General features: G+C 40.9%; 1 protein-coding gene across 1 annotated transcript in view; it reads right to left on the bottom strand.

Annotated features, from left to right (window-relative positions):
* LOC142855699 (uncharacterized) overlaps nucleotides 1-25,238 on the bottom strand; it is a 65,452-nt gene that overhangs the window by 35,514 nt on the left and 4,700 nt on the right. Inside the window, exon 2 of the mRNA XM_075982145.1 lies at nucleotides 23,002-23,133. Coding sequence (XP_075838260.1) covers nucleotides 23,002-23,133 — 132 coding nt within the window. The remainder of the gene's footprint in view (nucleotides 1-23,001; nucleotides 23,134-25,238) is intronic.

Genomic DNA, 25,238 nt, shown 5'->3' on the forward strand with positions numbered 1-25,238 from the left:
GTGAAAGAATGGAATTTTTGTCTTAGGTATAACAGAAATAAGAGGAAAATAAAAATAGGAAAAATAAGAATAAGGAGAGATATAAAGGGAGCATCAGGGAACAAATATAACAAAGAACATTTCAAAGAATTATAAGGGAGACAGCTGAGAAGACAAAGAAAGGGGAACACAAGAGGATAAAGAACAGAACAGGCATTGGAGGTGCACACCTTCATTCCCAGCACCCAAGAGGCAGAAGCAGGTGGATTTCTGTGAGTTCAAGGCCAGCTTGTTCTACAGATAGAATTTGAGGACAGCCAAGGCTGTTATACAAGGGAAACCCTGTCTCAAAAAAAACATAAATAAATAAATAAATTAGAAAAAAATAAGATTAGGAAGAGAAAGAACAACCAACAAAGAGAAAAATAAAATAAACTAAGCTTTGGCTCTCAGGTACAGTCCCCCTGTGTGTCTGGGCATCTGTTCAATAGTTTGTCTACCCACATCTCCTCTCCAGCTTCTCTGACTTCCTGGGAGCCTGGTAGGGGCTGGGCCCCTCGGCAGCAGGGTTTCCTTGAGTACAGCACATCCTGCTGAGTAAGGGGTTTATTTTAGGCTGTTTCCATCTGGAAAAAATCTGGGGCTTTTTCAGGTGGTGATCCAATCTACTGGCAAAAGGGTTAGAAGACAGAGCAAGTGTCTCATAGTGGAGCAAAGGACCTCAGAGGACGTGGAGGGGTTATTGGAGAAGTGTTGTGGGGTGGGTGGATAGTGGGCGTGGTCCAAACATGAGGCTGTGATTTATTATTAGTAAGTATGGAGCAGCTCTGGATGGAGGGAAAGTTAGGAAATCTCAGTGGCTGATGAGGCCCTTGAGTGAGTGTGGACTCAGCATGTGAAGTGAGATTTTGTTTGTCTCGGAGATAAGCAGTTCCACTGTGGCCAGGGTCTAGGGGCAAATGTCCAGCCTGCAGTGACTTATGTCTAGATGTTTAGGGAAATAAACCAGGGGGAAATGGTGTCCTCTCCCAACTTTTGTCAAATTGTTTTGAGGACTTGTCCTTGGTTAGCATGTGAAAGACTAGTATGGAAGCCAGAGGACAGACTTAAGTGTGTTTATGGAAGAAAGGAGGGATGGAGGGAGAGGGTGACTGCTCTAGGGGCCCCTTAGAGCCATCATAGAGAGGCTGAGCAGCAAGGGAAATGTTGAGGATCTTTATGCAGAGGAATTAAAGAGGCCTGGTAGTGCAAGCAGCTCACTTTTGGTTTGTGGGTGCGGAAGGCAAGGAGTTCCTCTAACCTGGCCCTGGGAATAATTCTCCCTCTCCTGCGATTGACAGACCCAGATAGGTGACTGATGACTGACAGATCTGGGCCTTTTTCTGGAATCTTATATCCACAAGAGGCCAGTTAAGAGGGTCGTGTAGTGTTGGAGATCGGTCTGTGGAGAAGGATGCATAAGCAGAGATCATCTGCATAGTGGAGAAGGAGATGAGGGGACAAGTCCAGGTTGGTGAGGCCCTTTTGTAAGACCTGGCCAAAGTAGTGGGGCTGTCTCAGAATCCCTGGAGCAAAATCATCCAGATAAGATGCTGGGCAGAGTGTCTGTGTCCTCCCATATGAAAGCAAAAGGGGCTTCAGAGTTTGGATGCAGCGGGATAATAAAGAGGGCATCTTTAAGATCATAGATAGAAATGATGGCAGCAGAGGAGGGGATGAAGAAATGGCTTGTGAATGGATTAGCAACCACAGGGAAGGTGTGAACAATTAATTGCCTGGGTGTTTTTCCTTTTCTCTCTCTCTCTCTCTCTCTCTTTTTTTTTTTTTTTTTTTGAGACAGGGTTTCTCTGTGTAGCTTTGGTGGCTGTCCTGGAACTAGCTCTTGTAGACCAGGCTGGCCTTGAACGTTCAGAGATCATCCTTCCATTGCCTCCTGAGTGCTGGGATCACCACTGCCTGGCAACTAGTGTGTTTTTCTGGAAGTCCTGGACCAGGTGATAAGCAAACTTGGGCTTACTAACACCTAGTTGGGGGCATTATGGAGAGAGCTAGTGAGAGTGTAAAAGGGCTGCTTGCAGAGACCAGGGAAGCAGTCAAGCTCAGCCATGGAAATCTGCAAGCATGGGGGTGGGAAGTCTTCAGGAGATGGAGATTGCTAAGTAAGTCAATAAGCAAGTTTAGGATTTGGCATCCAGAGAAAGATATAAGAGAAACCCCGTCTTTAAAAAACAGAAGAAATAAAGGAGGGGTCCCTGCAGGTATCATCCAGGGAAGGGAACCCCATGAAGAGATAAGAATGAAAACCCGTGCAGATTGACTTCATCAACCTGGATCCGACTTCAGGGAGTGTAATAACAGTGGTTTATTCCCAATTAATCTACACCCAGTATAGTTTAGAAAAGAACTTCCTGGTACAGTACAATCCCCATTGCACAAGGAAGCATAATTACATTGAGACTCAACTCAGGGTACACATCATTTCTTCCAAGAAAATAGGTTCTAGAGATAGGCTACCTGTGCTAGCTTAAGGGCCTAAATGTTTGACCTGTTCTCATTCATAAGGATAGTGTAGAGATCATTTGGGCTGTTAGCCAGCTGTGGTACTGGTTGTGGGATTTTGGTGGAGCCCCTAGTTATCAGGGTCATTTAGATTACTTGCTACATCCAGTCTTGGTTGTAAAAACTTGATATGGTCTGATCCAACAGATCACCAGGATGTTAATAAGTTCCAAGTCTCAGCATTTTGGATGGAAAAACAGGATTTTCATTTTTCCCACTGGAAAATCTACCCTGTATGCTGTGAGATTCCTTTCTGTAAGATACGAATATGTTTTATTATCACTAACCAGATTAAAGAATCTTTTTTGGCCAATAGCTCAGTAAAGTAAAATCAGGCAGCAAATCTGAACAGAGACATAGAGGGAACGTAGAGGGAATCAGGGAGACACCATGTAGTTGAGGAAGGAGGCAGACTTCAAGTAATTTCTGAAGGAGATAGATGCCCAAAAACCCTATTGGTGAACCACAAGGCTTGTGGTAAAATATAAAATAATAGGAATGGGTTAATTAAAAATGTAAGAGTGTAAGCTATTGGCCAAGCAGTCTTGTAATTAATACAGTTTCTGTGTGATTTTTCAGGTCAGGGTTGCTGGAAAGGAACAAATTGTCTCTGCTTATAAAAATGGTTCCCATTGTGGGGCAACAACATCAACATAAATCCTGAGAGAGCTTGGGAAGAAATTCTAGGCACAAAAGACAGAGTTAAGCACAGCTTTTTGGTAGCAGCATTTTCTCAGGTGGACTCTGTTTGCTAGAAGCAAGCAGAGGCACGATTCTTTTAAGAGAAGGCTTCTTGAGTTAGCAGTAGCAGCAAAAACCGTGCAGCTCCCTTGAGAAGGCTTTCTGGTTCATGCTCTATACGTGAAGAGGTCTGGATCTTTCAAGAGGCCAAGCACTTGGATGGGGTTTGTGGAAAGCATATTGCAACATACTTGATTGCAGCATGGGCCAACCGCTCCCCAAAGTTGATGTGGTACACAGGACTCCAAGTGGGTGGTCCCAGAGCTGGCAGTAAGGGTACCTCCACCATATTGAAAGGCTGAGAGAGGCAGAGACAGCCTCTAGGGCCATTGAAACAAAACCGCTTATCATTTTAAAACCCTCCTTGTAAATAAAGGATTTCAGATCCACAATAAAGATAGATTTAAACAAAAATAAACCGTGGAACAGGTCATATGTGTTTCAAAAATGTACGTAAGCTTGGGAGAGAGAAGAAAAAGAGTAGAGACAGTTATAAAAGCAAAAGGTCTTTGGGGTTGTTTTTTGCTTTTTTGGTTTTTTTTTGTTTGTTTGTTTGTTTGTTTGAGGCAAGGATTTCCTGTAGCTCTGAATCCTGTCCTGGAGCTAGCTCTTGTAGATCAGACTGGTCTCGAACTCACAGAGATCCACCTACCTCTGCCTCCTGAATGCTGGGATTAAAGGTGTGCACCACTACTGTCCAGAAAAAAAGAAATAGTTTTAAAAAATAAAACAAAGTTTTTAAAGAGACAATAAAAGTAATATAAAAGAGTACATACAATCATATATTAAAGGAGTAAGGAAAAATAAGCCACATAAAGATGGAATGTACACAGAGAGTCTGGATTGTGTGTATTATTGTGTTTTCTTTGAAGTTTTTGACTTCAGGAAGACATTTGATAGTGGGGCTGCTAAACTAAACCAACAAACAAATTTTAAAGGTATCTTAATTTCAAAATTTAGGTCTAAGGATATGTTACTTTTGAAAAGAGTTTCTGTTTTTGCTTCCACTGAGGATTGAATGCAATGAATTTCTTACTGGCTGTTGTGGGGCAATGGTCTTGTACCCTTAATGATTTGTCACTTGTATTGGATTAATAAACTGGTAATTGGGCAGTAGCCAGGCAGAAAGTATAGACAGGATGTCTTTCTTCCTTAAGTATTTTACCTTGTTGGGAGAAGGAAAGGTTTTTTTTTTTCCCCACTCCCTCTTAAGGACACTTTTCTCCTCCCCCTTAAGGACACTTTCTCCCCTCCACCTTGAGGACAAGGACAGGACAAGATTACCTGGAAAGTCTTGCTTTCTTCTATTCTTGTCCCACCGTCATCTGTGGGGCTGATGGCCTGGACGTGTGAGGTGTGGATTAAGAATTTTATCTCAGTCTCTCTCCTTCCATATGACTTTATGTGTGTTTTGGATCCCTTACACTTGCTCCACGTGTATTTCCTTTTTAGCTAAAAGGAGGGAATGGCTATACCCCGGTAGCGTTTTCTGGGGTCCCTACTGGTGATAAGGTCAGTTCATTTCTTCTAGTGGATCAAAAAAGTAACATTGACTTCAAATTTTCATTTATTCCGTTTTTGAAATGTTACTTTGCATAATATATACCATGTCCTGAAAGAAATCAGGAGATTCTTTTGTGAACATTCACCTTGTTAGTGGCCAGCAGAATTATTGTGTGGTGGTGGAAGGGCAGGGAATCCTCCCAAAATCTCTAGTGAGTTACAGAAAGGAAATTCACAGTATAACTGAGACAATCCTACCTTAACTATGTGTTAAAAGTTAAAACTAAAGATATAAAGCTTGGGCCTGCAAACGAAAGTAACTCAAGAGTCACAGTCTGTGTTTAGGAGCATAAAATGTGCAGTACAGACTGGTCTCGAACTCAGATACTCCTCCTCTTCCTCTTCAGCATATGACACTGGCCTGGGCCACCAAAACGGACATTAACTATATTTGCAGTTTTTCTAGTTGAAGCTTCTTCATGATTATTGGACCTGCTCAGTTCTACACTGTACTTTGAGGGGTTGAAGCACAGGGCTGGGCGCCCCCTTGTGGTTGTTCCGGGTAATGCACTCCCACATGGTCTGCCAGCTCCCAGCCAGGACCAGTCTGCTCTAAGCCACACCCCAGGCTTGCAGCCCTCTCCACTCTTCATCTGCCCTGGCACCCCACATTCACAGAGGGAGATCACTGCTCAGACAAAGGCTGCACACGGAGATGGCCTGTTGGGGCCTCAACACTGGGACCCTTGTAACTGACTTCTAAGTGCAGGGACTACAGCAGAGGCTGGGAAGAGATCTCAACAGGAACAGCAGTGCCGACGTTTGTGCTTCCCAGTGGAGTGACAGCAGCAGAACCAAGTATAAGACAGTCACAGCTCCAGAATCTTCCAACAGCTAAGCCTCGTCTCAGAAAGTTGCCCTCACCTCACAGCAAGGCTGTGAAATTAGGAAGCCATGTGTGGATTAATTCATTGGTGGAGGCTGAGCCCTCAAGACCCAATTCTGCTAACTGACTGCTTCCATCAGCTAAGACCTAGCCTCCCCCGCTCAGTCTGCAGGGCCCTAGATTTGTGAATACAACAGAGGCCATATAGGACTATCCCCTGTACCCATGAGTTCAGACCCTGTGACTCCTGCAGTCAACTGTAGGAATGTCTCACTACTTGGTGTATTATGAACCAGAGTGTAATTTCCTTGACTTTCTTTACCAAAGCAGACAGTGTTGCAGGTCCTGCCATCTTCCTGTGGATTGTGAAGTGAAATAGAGGCAAAGCAGAGCCTCCAAGGAACCTCAGTGGGCACAGTGTGTGATTTCTATATATTACAAAGGACGTCTGAAGTCTCCCCCATTCGTCTTCCTCTCCCTCCATTCTCCCTGCCTCTGTCTCTGACACTCTTCCCTCCCTCCCTCTCTCTCTCTCTCTCTCTCTCTCTCTCTCTCTCTCTCTCTCTCTCTCTCTCTCTCTCTGTGTGTGTGTGTGTGTGTGCAGACATGCATGCTCTCTGTATCAACCTCAGCACCTCACCAGCAGGATTTGGTTTTTGTTTATTTATCTTGGACATTCTGACTTGTATACAATGAAATCTCAATGTAGCTTTTATTTGCATTGCCCTGATAACTAAGGATATTGACCATTTCTTTAAGTCATTTGTGTCCATCTTTTGAAAAATCTTTGATTAGATGTATACAACAGTTTTTAAATTGGGTTATTTGTTTCTCTGATGGCCTGTTTTGAGAGTCCTATACATATTTTAAATATTGGTGATATATCAGATGTGTGGTTGGTAAAAACATTTTTATTTCTGCAGGCTGCCACGTTGTCAAATAGCAGTGTCCTTTACTGTGCAGAAGCTTCTCATTTTCAAGGGGCCCCATTTATTTATTATTACGTTCATGCCTGTTCTAACTGTATCCTGTTCAGAAAGTCTCTTCCTGTGCCAATGAGCCCAAGGCTATTCAACACTTTCTCTCCTGCCAGGTTCACTGTGTCTGGTTTATGTTGCTGTCTTTCACCCAACTGGAGTTGAGTTTAGTTCAGAGTGGTAAGAATGAATGAGACTGAATTTCCTGACATGCAGCCATTCAGATTGACCAGCACTATTTGTTGGAGATGCCGTCTGTTTTCTCATGCATATGTATGGTTTATCAAAAATCAGGTGTCCATAGGTGTGTGGACTTACATGTCTGTCTTAAGTTCAATGCTGATGATCAATGTGTCTGTTTTTAATACCAAACCCAGGCTGTTCTTATTACTATAGCTCTGGAGTAGAATTTGAGATCGTAATGGTGAGACCTCCAGCAGTTCTTTTTCTCTTCAGGACTGTTTTTGCTATCCCGGGGCCGGGGGGGGGGGGGGTCGTGCTTCCATACACAGCTACAAACTTCCTTTTAAGACTTGTGAAGGATTGTGTTGGGATATTGATGGGGAGTGCATTGAATCTGTAGATTGCTTTATGGAGAAGAGCCATTTACATTGTATCAGTCCTACTAATCCTTGAGTATGCAGGAATTTTCTATTTTCTGATACCTTCTTCAATTTCAGTCTTCAGTGTTTTAAGGATTTTTATAATATTAGTCTTTCACTTGTTTGGTTACAGTTGCCACAAGATGTTTTAAATCTTTCGAGGCTTTAATGAAACGTGTCATTTACATGTGTGTTAATTTTTTGTCCTGCTAATGCTGAAAGTGTTCATTATCTGTAGGAGTTTACTAGTAGAATTTTTAAGATCACTTGTGTATATGATCATATCATTTGTAACTAAAGATGTGTTTACTTCTTCCTTGCCTGTTGGTATCCCCTAAATACCTCAGTTATCCTCATTGTCCTAGCTAAGAGCTCAAGTACTAGATGGACTAGGTATGGGCAGATGGGCGTCCTTCTCTTATTTATGACTTACTGTGGATGTTTTAAGTTTCTCTCCATTCACTTTAGTGCTGGCTGTGGGTGAGCTATAAACCGCCTTTGTTGTGTTGACATTTGTCCCATGTACCCACAGTCTCTCCACAATGTTTACCATGAAAAGATGTTTGATTTTATCAAAGGCCTTCTCCGGCTAATTTGATGATCATATTTTTTTTTCAGTCTGGATATCTGGTAGATGACATTTATTGAGTCATGTATACTGAATGATCCCTGCATCTCTTGTATGAAGCCAACTTTATCATGGCAATTGATCTTTTTGAGACTCTTGGGATTCTGTTTACAAGTATTTTATTGAGCATTTTTTGCACCTATGTTAATAAGGGAACTTGTTCTGCAATACTCATTATTGAAAGCTTTATCTAGTGTAGATATCAGGGTAATTGTGGCTGCATAAAAAAGTATTCCTTATGTCTTAATTTTGTGGGATAATTTGAGGAATGCTGACATTAATTCTTTTAAATCTCTTAGAATTCTGTACTGAATCCATCTGACCCTCGGGTTGGTAGGATTTTTATTATTGCTTATATTTCACTAGGGATTGTAGGTCTGTTTCAATGTTTATCTGCTCTTGATTTTAGTTTGGTAGGTGATATGCATCAACAAATTTATCCATTTATTTTAGGTTTTCTTATTCAGTGAATGACAGGTTTTTAAAGTATTACTTATTACTGTGGGTTTCTTCACTGTCTGTTATTATATCCCCATTGGTCTTCAATTATATGACTTGGGATCACTTCTGTGTGTCTTTTTGTTAATTTGGGTAAGGCTTTATGAATCTTAAACTGATTTTCTCAAAGAACAAACTCTGTTTCATTGATTCTTTGAATGATTTTTGTTTCTATTTTATTGTTACCAACACTTAGTTTGATTATTTATTCCCATCTACTTGCTAAGTATTCTAGAGTAACCACGAGGGAAGAACACTCAGACATGGGTTCAAATGAACAAAAAAAATCTTTATTGGCCATCCAGCAACTAAACTGGGTGTTCAGGACCCTGGTACATCAGTAAATCTTCCTCAGGATGAGGGATTGACCAAAAACAAAACCAAACCCCTCACCTACTGGGTTGAAATACCCCACTTAGCAAGAAGAGTTAGCCAGAAGCAAACTACAGGAGTCAGAAATCAGGAGTAATATAGAGACTTTCCCAGAACTGTGGACTTGATGAGTTGTACGCTCTCATTTTGGCAGGAATTGCTGCCTACATGTTGGGTTCCAATCATGGTGTCAGTTGAGCTAAGGTTTAATAACCTGATAAGTTCTGGGAAACTCATACATTCATCAAAGATCCTCTGGATCTTTGAACATTTGTCAAATCATGGATTCACCTAGGTGCAGAGGGTTGTTTTTGTCTCCTTAGCACAATGTTTCAACATAATTTTTTCTGTTTTCCATAGCTGAGAAGAAAGTTGAGCAAGCAGGGTCCTGTAGTGAGAGTTGGGAGCAAAAGGATTAATTGTCCAGCCATAGGCTTAAGTAGATTAAAAGAGCATAGATTGGTACCAGGTGTTAGATTCCAGATATTTCTGCCCTTTTAATTTTCCTAAATATTATTTCTGACCATGGCTAAACTTTTTCTAATTATAAGATTGGCATACAAGCAACAAGTTTTACCCAGTGCCATACAGAAACGTACTTGTCTTATAAAGAGGGGTTCAATCCTCTTCAATTCTGAAAAACAACCCTGGTTAAGGAATTTCCTGATAGGAAACAGAATTATTTGAATATTCCAGGTGTATGTCTACTTAAACACTGAGTTTCTCAAAGTATTTATCCCACACAAATAAAGCTGAACTTCCAGCAGCAATGGAGGCTGTGATGGCTGCCGCCACCTACAGGGGAATGAAAATGGAGACGGCTCACAGGACACAGGATAGCCCAAGTCCAAGACTGACTTGGGCCCTGTCTCCTTCTCCAGTATAGATGAACACCTGTGGTATAATATGTACAAGGTCACAACAGAGTGGGTTCTCCAGCGCAGGCAATACTGATGATATAAACTTGATCGAGTCCTAAATTAGTACAAGAATGCCAGGTAGTCTCTGGGCCTAGAAATACACTTGCTGCCATTCCTGGAATTGACCTGATGTGTATAGTTAGACAAATCTGCGTAGGGGAAGTATCTAAGGGGTATCCTGATGACATTAAATAGGCACCAATACCCCTGAGATTCACCCAGGGTGAGATTAGTTGGTACATTTACAGCTGTTAGGTTTGAAAACAGAACTTGTTGATTTGTTCCATTCCCAACATATATGTGGACTTAGGATCTAGGCATATCTATTTATCCTGACCTATGTATAGTTGTGGATGGTTAAGGAACTGTTTTATCCTTCCTAGCATCCTCAACACTAAGGGGCTGGCTTATGTTGCCTACTGGACCTTTGTGTTTGTAGTTGCCAAAGGAATTCATAGTGAAATTGGAGTTTGGGAGCTTGCTATCACTGAGGGCTTGTATTCTGGTGGTGCCAAGTTGTGTCAGTTTGGGTCAATGGACTGGATGATGATGGTTTCCTCTACTTTTTCTATTGGGCCACCAACCAGCTCCCAATTCATGACACTGAGAGGTTTTTTATTAATTATAAATGTTTGGCATAACTTAGACTTATTTCTGGGTAGGCTCTTTTAACTTAAATTCAGCTGTTTCTCTTTATCTACCTTTTGCCTTGGAACTTTTTAACGTTTTCTATTGCTACACCTATCTTTCACTGCTTCTGTGTCTGACTGGGTGGAGGTGACTGGCTTCTTGCCCTGGGGTTGTCTCTCCTTCTCTCATCTTATTCTTCCTCTCGGTCTTCCTTCTTCTCAGCCTAGATTTCTCATCCTATTTATTCTCTGTCTGCCAGCCCTGCCTGTCCTTTCTCTGCCTAGCTAATTGCCCTTCAGCTCTTGCTTAGAACAAATCAGGTGCCATAGGTAGGCAACGTGAAACAAATGCAACACATTGCTTCATAGTTAAACAAATGCAGCATAAACGAAAGTTTAACGCCTTTAGTCAGCTAAAGTAATGTTCTGCAGCATAAACAAACGCAATACATCTTTGCCTAGTTAAAATAATATGCTATGAAGCCCAGCAGCAGAAAAGCAGCTAAGGAGCCACTGCTGCAGCTAAGCTACTCCAGCTAGGGCTCACTGGAGCTACTGACCATGAGAAGCCCCTCCAGGGCTTCCTCTTCAGCCTCTTTACAAGAGCTGCCCACTCATACTACAGAAGACTCCAGAAAGGAAACCATATGTCAACCTTGATGCTATGAAACACTCAGGTTGTGCTGTAAACAAAGGGAGACTCGTTTCTTGCGAAGACTGTGATGGAAGCCTCAGCGAAGGATTCATTGCTTCAGTGTCTAAAACAGTTTTGTTCCAGAATAATATCCGAAGTCAGGCTCACATGAGTTGAGTCATCACCCACAAGCTCATTCATGTGTTCGATCATTGTTGGGTTCATGTCTAGTGGTTTACCAATGTTAGACATTTGGCATGCTCAGAGAGATCACGAACTTTAACTGTGAGGTCCAACTCTCTGACTTCTTGTTACAGAAGAAATTGTTTGTCTATGAGGCTACAGATTCAAGCCGCAAGCCTCAGTAGAGACTATTCGCTTGTGAATGAAAGCTTCAGGTTGCATTTTAGTTTAAAACAACACCAAGAACATTGAAGAAGAAAAAAAAAAACAGAAATGATCAGATAGAATGGTTGGAAACACCATCGAGCAGTAGAGGGCAGAAGTGCACCACGGAGGAGCTTCCAGTCAAGCCTGACCAGGTCATTTTCACAACACTTTCTATGTGCAGCTCAGATTTTATTTAAATGTTTATTTGAATCAAATTTGGCATGCAGCCATGCAAACAGATTAGAAACCAAATTCAGGTCTAGTGTACTCTCTAGCGACTGCATTTCCCTAAAGGATATATTGCTCTTGTTTAAGCTCCTTTACTTAGGACGTCTTTCAGCTCATTTTTGGCACATGGCAGTCCTGTGTTTCTAGTTTATGCTTAAATCCCAGCGTTTTGTCTAGGATCTTGGGCTGCACGTGAGAAGCAGTAAGGAAGCAATCGTCCTAAACAGGGTGGGACTTGGCTCCCTACCCAAGGCAGGAGTCAAATGCAACAGTTCTGTCCCCAGGGGTAAAGCCATATAGAGAAGGTCTGAGAGTAGTGAAAGTCAGGATGATTTAAATTTTCCCCCAAGAGCTGGATGCTGTTTTCATGGACAGAGAAGCATTCGTGTTGACTTTCTTAGTGTTACCCTTGGCATTTTACAGGCATCTGAAAGCCTGGGAACAATGAGGGCTGATTCCTAGAAGTGCACTTGTGGGTGTTTTTGTCTTTAAGCAAGCAGCTCAGAGTGCACTCACACAGCTTCCCCAGCACAGCCTATGTCACACCTATGGCTGTGGCTCCTAAGCCACAAACCTGTACAGCGTAGTACATGCTTCATTCTGTACTGTGTTGAAACACAAGGGTGTTTGTATATCAAAACATTTCTAAATACAGAAAAGCTACAACAAAAAATAATACAATAATAATAATAATAATCAGCAACAGTTTTATTTCTAGGACTATGAAGGGACTAGTGTGCTCCCAGGAGGATTCAGTTTCACAATGCCATCAAGCAAGATGATATATGCCTGGCTTTTGACAGCTTGGGGCTGAGGAATGGAGTCAGGCAGGCAGGGTACTGGATAGATCATGGCCCTTTTTCTTCACTACTGGACCCACAGTCCCAGGGGTGTTGCTGGTCTTAGTAAAAAAGCAAACCATCCCCCAATAGCATCTAGGTACAATATTTTACAGAAATCAATTGGGATTGTGGGTGGCAGGGCCTCAATGGTTAGACTGTCTATGAACATAGATTGGTACCAATTGTTAGATTCTTGATGTTCTGCCCTTTATCTTTACTGAATGCTATTTCTGACCATGGCTAAACTTTCTCTAATTATCAGATTGGCATAAAAGAAACAAGTTTCTCCAAGTTCCATAGAGACCTGCTTGTCTCATCAAGAGGGATTCAATCCTCTTCAATTCTGAAAAACAGCCCTGTTTAAGTACTCTGACTGGGCTTCCTGATAGGAAACAGAATTATTTAGATAGTCCAGGTGTATGTCGACCTTAACACTGAGTTGCTGGAAGTTTCTATCCCGCATAAATAGGGCTGAATTTCCAGCTGCAATGGAGGCTATCATGCCTGCCTCTACCAACAGGGGAATGAAAATGGAGATGGCTCACAGAACACAGAAAACCCCAAGTCCAACATTGACCCAAGCCCTTTCTTCATCTTCATTACAGAGGAACACCTGTGGTACAATATGCATAAGGTCACAACAGAGGGGTTCTCCAGTACAAACTATTCAGAAGATGTGTACTTGATCAAGCACTGAATTAGTTCAAGAAAGCCAGGCAGTCTCTGGGACTTGAAATACACTTGATGCCATTCCTGGAATTGACCTGATGTGTACGGTTACATAAATCTGCAGAGGGGAACAATCTAGGGGGTGTCCTAGTGACATTAAATAGGCACCATTGCCTATTTCTTCTATTGTATCTTCAGCGTTCGAGATTCTTTCTTACATCTCTTTTATTCTGCTGTTTATGCTTGCATTTGTAGCTCCTGATCATTTCTTCGTGGTTTTCATTTCTATAATTCTCTTGGTTTATGTTTTCTTCATTGTCTCTATTTCTGTTTTCAAGTCTTGATTCATTTCTTTCATCTGTTTGATTGTTTTTTCTTGGTCTTCTTTAAGGGATTTTTTGATTTCTTTCCATTTTTTGTTTGTCTTTTCCTCCATTTCTTTGAGGGATTTTTTTATTTCCTTCTTAAGAGCCTCAAACATTTTATTTTTTAGGTCATTTTAAAGCTATGTTTTAGGTCATATTCTTCTGTCATCTGTATTTGGATGTTCAATTCTTGCTATTGTAGGGCCACTAGTTTTTGTTGATGTTGTGTTACTCTTTGTGGTGTTGAGTGTGTTCTTACCTTTTCTATCCATCTTTTCCTCTGATTGGTATAGTTGGGGCTGTGTTTCTGGTGATCAATCTTTCAGATGCTAGTAGATCCAAGGCTCAGATGGTTGCTCCTCATGGTGCAGTCAGAGCCATGGTTCCAGTCACTCTGGGGGTCACTCAGCACTCTGGGGGATCACTCTGTATTTCCGGGCATTATTGGGCCTTCTCACATGTAGGCTGCTTGCTTGGGGCTGCTTATGCTGGGGTTACTGCTTGGGCCTGTTCCAGCAGAGGTCACTGACTCAGGCCTATTCCCACAGATATCTCTGGCTTGAGCCTGTTCCCTCAGGGTTTGATGATTCGCACCTGGTTCAGCAGAGGTCTCTGGCTCAGGCCTGCTCCCTCAGTGGTGGCTCCCTTGTATGTGCTCCTATGAAGGTCATTGCCTTGGTCCTGCAACTGTGGAGGTCATTGGCTTGAGTCTGCTCCTGTGGAGGTAACTGCCTCTGGTCTGCTCCCAGCTCTGGTCACAGGCTCACTCCTATTCCCACAGATGTCCCTGGCTTGGACCTGCTCCCACAGAGGTCTCTGACTTGGGCCTGCTCTCTCAGCAGTTGCTCCCTTGTCAGGCTTCATTTTCATTCTGTGAAAACCCGCAAACATGCCTTTATCCCCATAATAATACATGGTCAGAGCTCTTTCATAAACCAGTAGATGATTCTTTCCATTTAATTCGGGTAAATTAATAGAGGTGCTTTCATGTCAAAGTCAATCCATTGCAGATTTTCCAGCAGCATCCACATTTTAAAAATTTAAAACAAATAATGCATGATTGGAAATATTATACACAGCTAAGCATGGCTTCTTGTTAGTAGTGTTTTCTCAGGTGTCTGTTTGCTAGATGTAAGCACATCTCATTTAAGAGAGGCTTCCTGATGTAGCTTTAGCTGTAATAACTTTGTAGCCCTTTTAAAAGGATCTGCCACAAAGCACTTAAATGGTGATTATGAATAGCCAACAGCATGCTTCTTGTTGGTGACAGGGACCTTGAAACTCCATAGAGTTGTGACAATAAACATGGCTCTTGCCAGTATCTCTGCCATGAACCAAGACTCTGTCTGGTTTTCCCACCTATACTTCCTGCCTGGCCAATTAGGGTTTATTTAAAACATGATTGACAGAATACAGACAATTTTCCCACACCACTTCCCCCTCTTTAAAAAAAAAGGAAAATATTTATAGTTAATTTTTTGGGAATGTGGGTGCAGTATTTAAGGCTACTTTTTGCTGGTTGGGGGTGCTCATAATTTTATGGGGACCTAAAGAAAATTTAGAGTTATGATTAAGTCCTGACTGAAGTATCCTGTGAGGCTTGGTCATCTTAAGAAGCAGTCTGAAAGTGTTTTGGATGTAGAACTCAGACATCTGGGCCATCTGTTTTTATTGGGGATTTTTTAGGTGGTCTTCCTTGATCGAACCTGATTTTTTTTTTATGTAGAATGAGTCTACAGCTTTTTATTTTATTTTTTTTAAACAAAAGTAAATCCTCTTTTCCAAAGTAACATACTTTTGACTTTAATTTTGAAGCCAAGGCATTTTTAAAATACCTATCTTGGATTAATTTAGCCGGAATAAATATCTCTTAGAAGCTGTAATTTTCCCACACCAAAATCCAAAATGGCTTTAAATGTATTACTTGGTATAGCAGTGGAAGAAGGTATTCCAGGTTGTTAAGCTCCCATTAAGGTTTCATTCCCTTTTCGAGAATCTTGTAATAATCACCATTTACCTGATTTCTTTTTTGTAACAAAAATGGGAGAATCCCAAGGAAAATTATAAGACACAATGTGACCATTTTCGAGCTGTTCCTTACTAACTGCTGAGTTACTTGTACTTTTTCCTCTGTCAGGGCCATTGATTCACTCACACACATTCATCAGATTTCCAATTTATAGGGTTTGCATGGAATTCAATGACTCCTTCTAAAAATATCCTAAACCTGCTGAGTGGGGTCTTTGCTGTGGAGACAAAGAAGACACGTGTCCACTATTCTTCTCTCCAAAATCTTGACTTGGCAACAATCCTTGTTAAAACATTTGATCTCTACTGAATTGGGACTGCATAAGTTGACTCCATCTGGCTCATAACATCTTGTCCCCACAGAGTTGAAAGCAGGTGGAGAATAATATATGGTTGAAGAGTTCCTTCATGCCCTTCTTCATCTCTCCAAGTTAATTCATCACTACTTTGCTGAGGACTCTGTAACTGAACAATTCCTTGCAATTGTGTTATGGTACATTGTTTAGGCCAGGCAAACGCCTTTGATTAACAGTCATTACAGACAAATCTGCATCCATGTCCAGAAAAACCAGAAAAACTTCTTCCATTAATAAACAAGTTTTAGCTGCAGCACCGAGTTGAGCATATACTGCCACATTAAAATTTAACTGATTATCTAAATCTCTATAATTACCCTTTCCTGCTAGCATGTTAAAAGTAATAAGAATATTGTGAGCCCTAATAATATTAGCTGTAAGTTCACATTGCTCAAGGAATGATTTCCACAATAAATAATCTCCTCCAGACAAACAATCTCTAGCCAGTTGTTTCCAAGCTACAGGCAGCCAAGCTTCAATTGCTATTGTCTCAAAAATTGCTTGAGTAAAAAGGAGCCATCAGCCTGTATTGAGAACAGGCAATTATTAACTCTTCAAGTTGCTTGAAAGGTATAGATATGTAGACTCAACTACATTTCCATGAGCATCCTGCTGTTCTATACCTGGAAATAAATCAAATCCTTGAATATCTTCTTTCTTGGCTGTTCTCCTTGTAATGAGATAATAGTCAAAGTCTGTCAAGAATTTGCAGACTTCTGGACCACAGCAATCATAGAAAATTTCTTTCCTCAGGAGGATCTAAATCTGCCACCTCTGAGGGAGAAGGAGAAGCAACGCTCCTTTGTGAATGCTCCATGAACTACTGCATGAGCATCTTCACAGGGTCCTTTGTGAGCTATTTTGCAAGGAAGAAATCTAAACTGCTTCCAATTTTCTTTTATTTAAAGAATCCATCAGATACCTCAGCCCCTTAGGATAAGGCTGTTCGACAACAGTCTTAGATCATTTACATAAATGTTCTTCAACATTCGTAGTCAAGAGTGGGAAACCTGTATCATGACACGTAGGATCTCTTTTTATATTTTTATCTCATCATCAGAAACCTATCTTTTGAATTATATCTCATCATCAGTATCTGATGTGATATCATTATCAGATGATTTTATAGAAGCATCTTCATTAAGCAGTTCCTTCAGTGAAGGAGAAGACTTATTTTACTTTTACTTGATTTTCGGAGCAATTTCAGCCTTTGAGGATGAAGATCTAAACTGTATTGAATAAATGTCTAGAGGTTAAAAATATCTACTAGAATTTTCTCTAGACCATGCTCATCATAATATTGCTATATTTTAACTGGAATACACTGCCAAGGATCTGCATCTAACGTTCCTGCTCAGGAAACCAAGGACAAATCTTTTCAATGAATTCCAAAATTTTACAGTTGCTGATGCACTACCTTAGCATCTTTGGCTATTAAAATATCTTAAGGAAATGTACAGACAACTGTTTACTATTTCCTTGGCCCATAATTATTTTTACACTTATACTCAAGTTACTTCTTGTTTAGCTTTCACACTTCACAGCTAACCTCATTTTATTATTTACGCTGTGTATTGACTTACCTTCATGTTTACTACACATGGCTCCTGGATAAGCTTGCACAGTTCCACTTTTCTGAGCGCACTCTTAACCTGCTGTACCCATCACATTAATCCCATGCTCAGCCCACTTTGGGTGCCACTGTGTTGGACCCAGCTCCAGCAGGAATCAACAGGAGCTACCTGGGAGAAGGGTGTGAGGTTAAGAAAATGGCAGACAGAGAAACCAAGACAGAAATACAGGATAGACCAAGAGGACTGAGGTTCCTCCAGCCCCGAGTTTATTTCTTAATCAGCATACATACTAATTTCAGGCAAAAGGCAGAACAAAAAAAAAGCAGTACAATCGGTTAACTGCCTCCCCACATTGTCCTTTGTCATTTTCTGGACTAAAAACAAAAAACAAAACAAAACAAGCAAACAAAAAAACACTGGCAGGGTGGTAAGCAGCAGCCTGGATCTCTTGCAGACTCTGCCGTTTGACCACCTTGACTGTGAGGAATGGAGCCATATCCAAGGTGGAGTATTGCTTTCTAGGTGGGCCTTTTCGAAGAATCTCCATAGTGTGTGATGCCAGCAGATGCCATGTTGCTGTATGTGGTTCGTGATACAACTGGGGTTGTTCTGGTGCTGTGGTTCTATCTGGTGCTGCAGGATGTGCTAATATTTTTGGATCATGTTACTGGAGATCATATGGATGTCCCTGGTCTGTGCTCCCACATGGGGTTATGTGATTGTTAGTGGCATGTGCTGTCCAAAAGGTAATGTTGAGATGCTACTGGGGGCCAAGTTGATACCATGGTTCCCATTGCAAACAGGGGCCTTGTTGGCCTCTGTGATCTGTTCTTCCACTGGTGGCCATGTTGATGTTCACGAATTTTGGTCATGGTCTGTGCTGCCAACATGTTGGCATCCCTTGTCTACTATGCCATCGGGGTGTCGAGAGACACCTATTTGGGGTGACTTCTGCCACGATCCTTGCCATGGGGGGTTTGTGTGCTCCAGGGTAGGAGTGTGAGGATTGGAAATGTTAAGTAGGAGGAATAGAGATATATTGTCTAAGGTTTCTGTCCTGCCTGGTTCCCGCAGTCTTTAAGTACCAAAGAAATCACACAGAGGTCTACATTAGTTATAAACTGATTGGCCCATTATCTGAGGCTTCTTATTAACTCTTATAACTTATATTAGCCCCTTATTCCACTTTATCTGAAGGTCAGAGAGTTTGAGGATGCTCAAAATTGTGTCTACACATCCTGTCCTAGGGGTGTGGTTACTTGCTTCTTTTGACATTGACATGACCCATACAGGTAGATCAGGATATTCAAAAGTCAGGATATTCAAGCATATTTCTGCTCCTACTTTTGAAATAGAAGGTTTGACCATGGGAGTGGGTGCCTTCAGGATACTTGGTCTAGGGTGGACTCACTGCTTAAACAACAGTATGCTAGTGACTTAATCACTCAAAGTATTGAAGCAAATAAATGTGCTACTTGTCCTTTGTATGATGTTAAAGTAGTCTTTTGTCTTCTTCTCTCTGCTGTATTGGGGTATAAAAGTGTATGGAAAATTAAACCTGGACAAATTTTCAGTATTCACTGGAATTCCCTCCTGGTACTTTCCTATGTTTCCTGTTTTATTATTTTTACTCACATCTTTGTATTCTTTACTAACACTTCTAATCCCCATGTTCATACCATGGTCAGTGGTATTTTTGTCAAAGTTGGTCTCTGGCACATTACACAAGTTGTGAAACTACTGGATATGGCCAAATATAGCTGTAGGGCTTGCTACAAATCCACTTCTTAAGCGTGTAGTTCCTGGCACTGCTGATTCCTTTGTCACTCAGGTAGGCATATTGTTCTTCTCCTCGGATGGGAACCCTAAAACAAAAAAAAACAAACAAATTTCTGCTGAGTCCGCCACTACATTCCCTCCAACAATGATAGCTCACTCATGTCCACTGCTTTTTTATAGAACGAATCACAGAAAGGCAGAGGCCATGAGGAATCACCAGCACTAGTGTTACACCCAGTGACTTTTACATTCTCAGGGTTCCACTTGGTGACCACACCTTTGTCACTCATCCATGGTGGACTCTGTACTGTGTGTACAAAGCATTTGACTGGTGCTCTCTGCCATGTCCACATTAGCTTCATTCAGCCATGTGTAGCATCGCAAGGGTTGTTTTCAATTCTATCTTGAAGAATTTCTCACATGTATGAAAGGGGGAGAAAATGAACTTAGTAAATTGCTAAAGGTTTTTTAATGATAGACATTCACTGTCCCAGTGAAATGGGTCTGTTCAAAATGGCTATGCTGACATCCAAGTGCTGTCCTGGGTGCTCTTTGATGATGAGACTTTTGAGAACGCTCCCAATGCCACTGGAGTCTGTTTCTGTGACAGGTGCAGCTGTGCACACAGCTGTCTGACAAGTCCTACCCAGCAGTTGTGCGTGGCTTCCTGTGGTTTCAGAGCCCTTAATGGCCATCAGTTCTGTCTGCATCCCACCAGGGCAGTTAGAAGCAAGGAGAGATTTCCAAGTGCTGACAGCAGTCAGCATCTACCCCAGATGCCATCATCAAACCAAAGATTTGGAGTAAAATAACACTAGGTGACTCTGACAGATGTAAATTTGCTGGGATGTGGAGTTACTGGGGACAGGCTATTGCATTAACATACAACCAACGCCAAGGCACACCTCCAGCCCAAGGGTTTATTTTTCTTCCATACCAGTGCAGTTGGCTTCACATGACTCAGCCTTATTTCTCTCATAGCCACAACTCACACACATCAAAATACATGAACACAGAAGAAGAAAAGAGTTCTGAAAACATACAAGTTGTTATATTCGGTGTTGTCTGTCCACATACAAGGGTGGTGTGATGACTTCCTGTGCAGGCCAATCCAGTGGTCAGAAGGTCCTTTGTATCTCTTCAGGAACTTCTGTCATAAAACACAGAAAACAAATATATGTGTCTCTCAACATCAGATACCATTGAGTGTCTCCAAACTACAGCCTCCTCTTGGCATGGCAGCAAGGATGATCTGAGGGTCATTGACTTTGGAGACTAAATAATTCTCAGTTCTCAGTGGATGTATTTTATATCCATAATCCACAGTAAAGTAACAACCACCCTTCCTTCTGTGGTTGAGAAAGTCCCTTGTTAAGCCTGTATTTACAGTTATTAACAGTTGTCACCTTAAGTTTGTAATACCTGCCAGCTAGACTTACATCACCACCATGTTTCTCTGTCAAATATATTTCTGGCCATGCAGGTTGACTATTAGCATTACAGGAGAGAGTGCCTTTGGAGTATCTCAGGAATACAGCCAGATGGGTTACTATCACAAATGGCACATACAAATATGTGTCCCCCTGTCCCCGGTATGCCCCAGGTGGAATCCTCCCTCATGCTGCAGCCTTAAGGTCCCTATCTTAAGGCAGTAAATATTCAACAGAACAAACAACAAACCAATTTTGATCATTTCTTACCAGCTCCTCTTGGTTGTCAAATTGAGCTAGTTGAGCCCCTAGTGCCCTGCAGTAATTCTGGCTGAATGTCCAGTTTTCCATGTCTTCAGAAAAATAAAAACATTTATTTCCAAATCCAATCCAGTTTCTTGGGCAAACAGCATAGGTATTGTTGCATGAGATCTGTTCCGTCTTTCCTGCTTTTGTAATGATAAAATAAAGAGAACTCCTCACTTCTCTGGATTTTACTGTGGACAAATACCAGCATGCAAACATGGCAGAGTCACACAAGTTTTTAATGCCAAAACTTTGCTTGAAGACTTTCTGTTATCATATCACATACATTAGATCCATATGAATATATGCTAGCTCTCGTTAGAGACTGTCAGAATGGCTATTATAAATCTCACAGCATATATCAGAAGGGACACTTATTTATTGCTGGTGGGAGTATAAACTGATACATCCAGTATGGAGGCTCCTTTAACAAGTTACAAACAGACCTTTTGTGACTCAGCTATGCCACTCCTGGACATATGTGAGAGAACACTACACCATAACACAGAGACTTGCACATCCATGTCTACTGCTGTCCCATGTACAATGGCAGCAAAATGGACCTAACTAGATGTCCATCAACTGATGAACAGATAATGAAATTGTAATATATGAATAAAACGGAATGTTATTCAGACACAGAGAAAAATGAAGCTTGTAAAAAAGTGGTGGACCTAGAAAGTATAATATTAAACAAGGTCACACAAGCCCAGAAAGAAAGAGACCCCATGTACTCCCTCATATGCTTGTCTCAGCCCATAATGCACAGCTGTTGAGTGTGAGCATGGTGTAACACGTAGAAAGGAGAACGAGGAAGAGTGTTGTAAGGTGATAAGCAAGAACAGGACTCAGCAAAGGGCTCATAAGCCATGAATAGGGCTATAAAGAGCATGACTTTTCTAGTTTCAACTTTGTTGTGTTTTTTTTTCTAATTTGTGACGAATAAGAATGTAAAAATGTAAATATAGTGAAAGTCTAAACCTTAACCAAAGCTCCATGGCTTCAGAACAGTTATTCTGTATTCAATGAGATTCATAGGATTTGGGAAGTGTCAAGTGCTTAAATGGCTATGCTAATGGAACTATAATATGTTCATTTGTGAGTCCATCATAATAAAGTAATTTGTGTGTGTGTGTGTGTGTGTGTGTGTGTGTGCGCGAAACTCTTAAGGCAGCAAGGTTTCTGAGAACCACTTAGAAAAATAACAGGTATTTTTATTTTATAACTTTTATTTTTCTTCTTTGACAGGTAAGAATGACTATATGACTCTGTGGAAGAGCTACTAAGGATAGAAATAAATGATTTGATAAGAAATATTAAATACTAGAAATGACGATCACACACTTATTTTTAGTGGAGAGCAATTTGTTGTAGCTGTTCCCAGTTCTTATACACACTACCATGAGGCTTTAATGAAAGGAACAAATGCAACAGGCCCTGAGGGTGACTGTTGTGTAGAGCATCCTGACAGTTTACATTATACATACTAAGTCTTGTGGGCAAATGTTTGTCCATGTTTAGACTGTGTATTATTCATTGACATGGTTAAACTTGATTTTATAAAACAATATATGAACCATTACTCCAGATGTGGCAGGAAGGCTGTACAAGATTTTATCACATTATTTAGAATAGTCTAAAACTAGAAGCTCAGCAACAGCATATTTCTGGAACATTCTATTTAATATTTTCAGACTATAGTTGAAGATGTTAACATAAACCATGGGTCATGGTGGTTCTTTACAGTCCCCAACCATATTACTCTTCACTACACTCATTGCCCCTAGCTGCAGCAGTTTCCTTGAGGCTGCTACTGTTTTTTTTTTCTCCTTGTCCTCTGCATTAAATATTTTTCCCATGTAGGCATATGTCTCCCACATCGCTCTAGAGGTTGCTGAATGTCCAATTCCTAGGGATGCTGAGCCTGGCCGCCTGTGTTGTTCCTTCACTGCATCTTCCTGCTAGATCCTAAGTTCCCAGAGAACAGGTATTTCCAGTGTGTTCTCTCTCTTGCCCCTCACAGTGCCTGGCTCACAGTGTTCAGTAAGTGTAATGGACAGTGTGGATGTGGACAGAATGCTGCAGGATCTGGAGAATGTCACTCACCTGACAATGACAGAGCCACAGAAAGTGCAATCACAGCTCCAATGAGGACTATGATCACTGCATAGCAGCAGTAAAGCCTAGCAGGAAACACGGAGGAGACAATTCCAAGACATTTTTCTTGGAGCTTTTTACCTGAAAAATATTAATATAAGAATGCCAACTTGGAGAATTTCTTAAGAAAAATTAAAGAAAATTAGCACAAACATCCACTTTACAATCCCCTACGAGTATCTGAAAGAGTGCTGCAAACCCCTTTCAAAGAAGGCCCTGGTCCATAAAGGATGGCCATGGTAGAAAGAAGACTAGAGATGCTAGAAACAGAACTTCCCATGGGTCTTCTGGTTACTGAACTGAGGGTGAATCATGAAAGGGCAGGAACCTAACGGAGTGAGGATCACAGTGAAAAACAACAACAGTCAGCAGAATTTCTCTTCAGAAAGTGCTCTGGTTAGGAGTAATGAAAACATTAGGGAAAACTCAGTGTAAATAGACCTATTAACACACTAAGAAAAGAGGAAAATAGAAATATCAATACACAGCAAAATTATGCAAAAATAGGAATTAGAGCAACTTCCTCAACCCTATAAAAGTTATCAATTAAAAACAAAACAATAAATCCAACTACACTCTGCTTCATTCCCAAGGGTGCAGTTATTAATGCTTTCCCAGCAGTCAGGAGCAGGAGTAGGATGTCTGCTCTCTGTTCCAGGATGACTTCACAGGAGTCCACCAAGGGTAAAGAAATAGGGTCACGAAGCTGCAAAATTCCTCAGGACTTACAATGACTCTTCCACAGGACACAGGTTCAATTCCCAGTGCTCACAAAGTAGCTTACAACTGTGCCAACTCCAGTTCCAGGGGACTCATCGCCTTCTATAGGTACCAGGCGCTCATGTTACAAACAAACGTGCAGGCAAAACAGTCATATACATAAGATATGATTCTTAAAGAAATAAAAAAAGGTTTATACTTCTTGAAAACAGATGAAGTGTTTCTCATCACAGATGATGTAGTTCTATCCGCATAAAAATTATGACAAATGTATAAAAGACTACTGAATATAAAATATGAATTTACAAAGCTGCAAGATACAATGTAAATGCAAGATATATGGTAAAGTCAGTTGTATTTTCTCGTCAAATGGAAATTAAAATCTAAGACAGCACCATTTACAGTAATGACAGAAACCATAAAATTACAAAGCTAAAAAAGGTTCATAATCAGCACAATAATTAACTACATTTAAAGTTACGAAAAAATCAGGACAGGGCTAGATTGTTGGGTCAGTTGTTAAAGAGCACTTGTTGCTCTTGCAGAGGACCTGGGTTTGATTCTAGCACCCGCATAGTAGCCTACAACCATCTATAATTCCAGTTTCTGGAATCTGACATCCTTTCCTGACCTTGCAGTGTATTGGAATGCATGTGATGCACAGATATTTATGCAGGCAAAACACTCATATGCATGACAATTTTAAAATAAAAAAAGGAAAGAAATCAAGACAGATCTAGACACATAATTGTTCTGAGATATTTGCTCACACTCAAACTCGAAGAGTGGCAATAGAGTTTAACATTGAATCAGGGGCAGAGCTAGTGACTAGTTGACCAGAATTAGCCATAGAGGTTTTGGAGGACCCAGGATACAAATAGAGAGACAGAGGAAGTGGTAGGAAGGGGTTGAGAAAGGTTTGCAAGCCCTTTTGTATCTGGAAAAAAGAGAGAGAGGTCACTGGACACTTATCTACTGCTTCTCTGATCAATCAGGTTTTTATCTCATTATCTGACTCCCAAGTTTTATTCAATAACAGAACAATATAAGAAGTAAAGGCTTCACATGATAAAACAGAACACTCAATGTTGCTCATGTGTAAACAACTCCTGAACTAGTTTATATATGCAACACAATATCACTTCCTGGTGGAGGGGGAAGTGATTGCCTTCAGAAAAAAAACCACAGAATCAAATTATTAAAAAATACTGAGAAGGGGCTGGAGAGATGGCTCAGAGGTAAGAGCATTGCCTGCTCTTCCAAAGGTCCTGAGTTCAATTCCCAGCAACCATATGGTGGCTTACAATCATCTGTAATGGGATCTCGTGCCCTCTTCTGGCCTGTAGGCATACATGGAAGAAATGCTCTGTATACATAATAAATAAATAAATATTTTAAAAAATACTAAAAAAAACTAAAAAGAAACTAGAATATTCAAAAATGATTATGAAGAAGGGTCGAATTCA

Source organism: Microtus pennsylvanicus, chromosome 8 (genome assembly GCF_037038515.1).
Source record: "Microtus pennsylvanicus isolate mMicPen1 chromosome 8, mMicPen1.hap1, whole genome shotgun sequence".
Lineage (NCBI taxonomy): Eukaryota > Metazoa > Chordata > Mammalia > Rodentia > Cricetidae > Microtus > Microtus pennsylvanicus.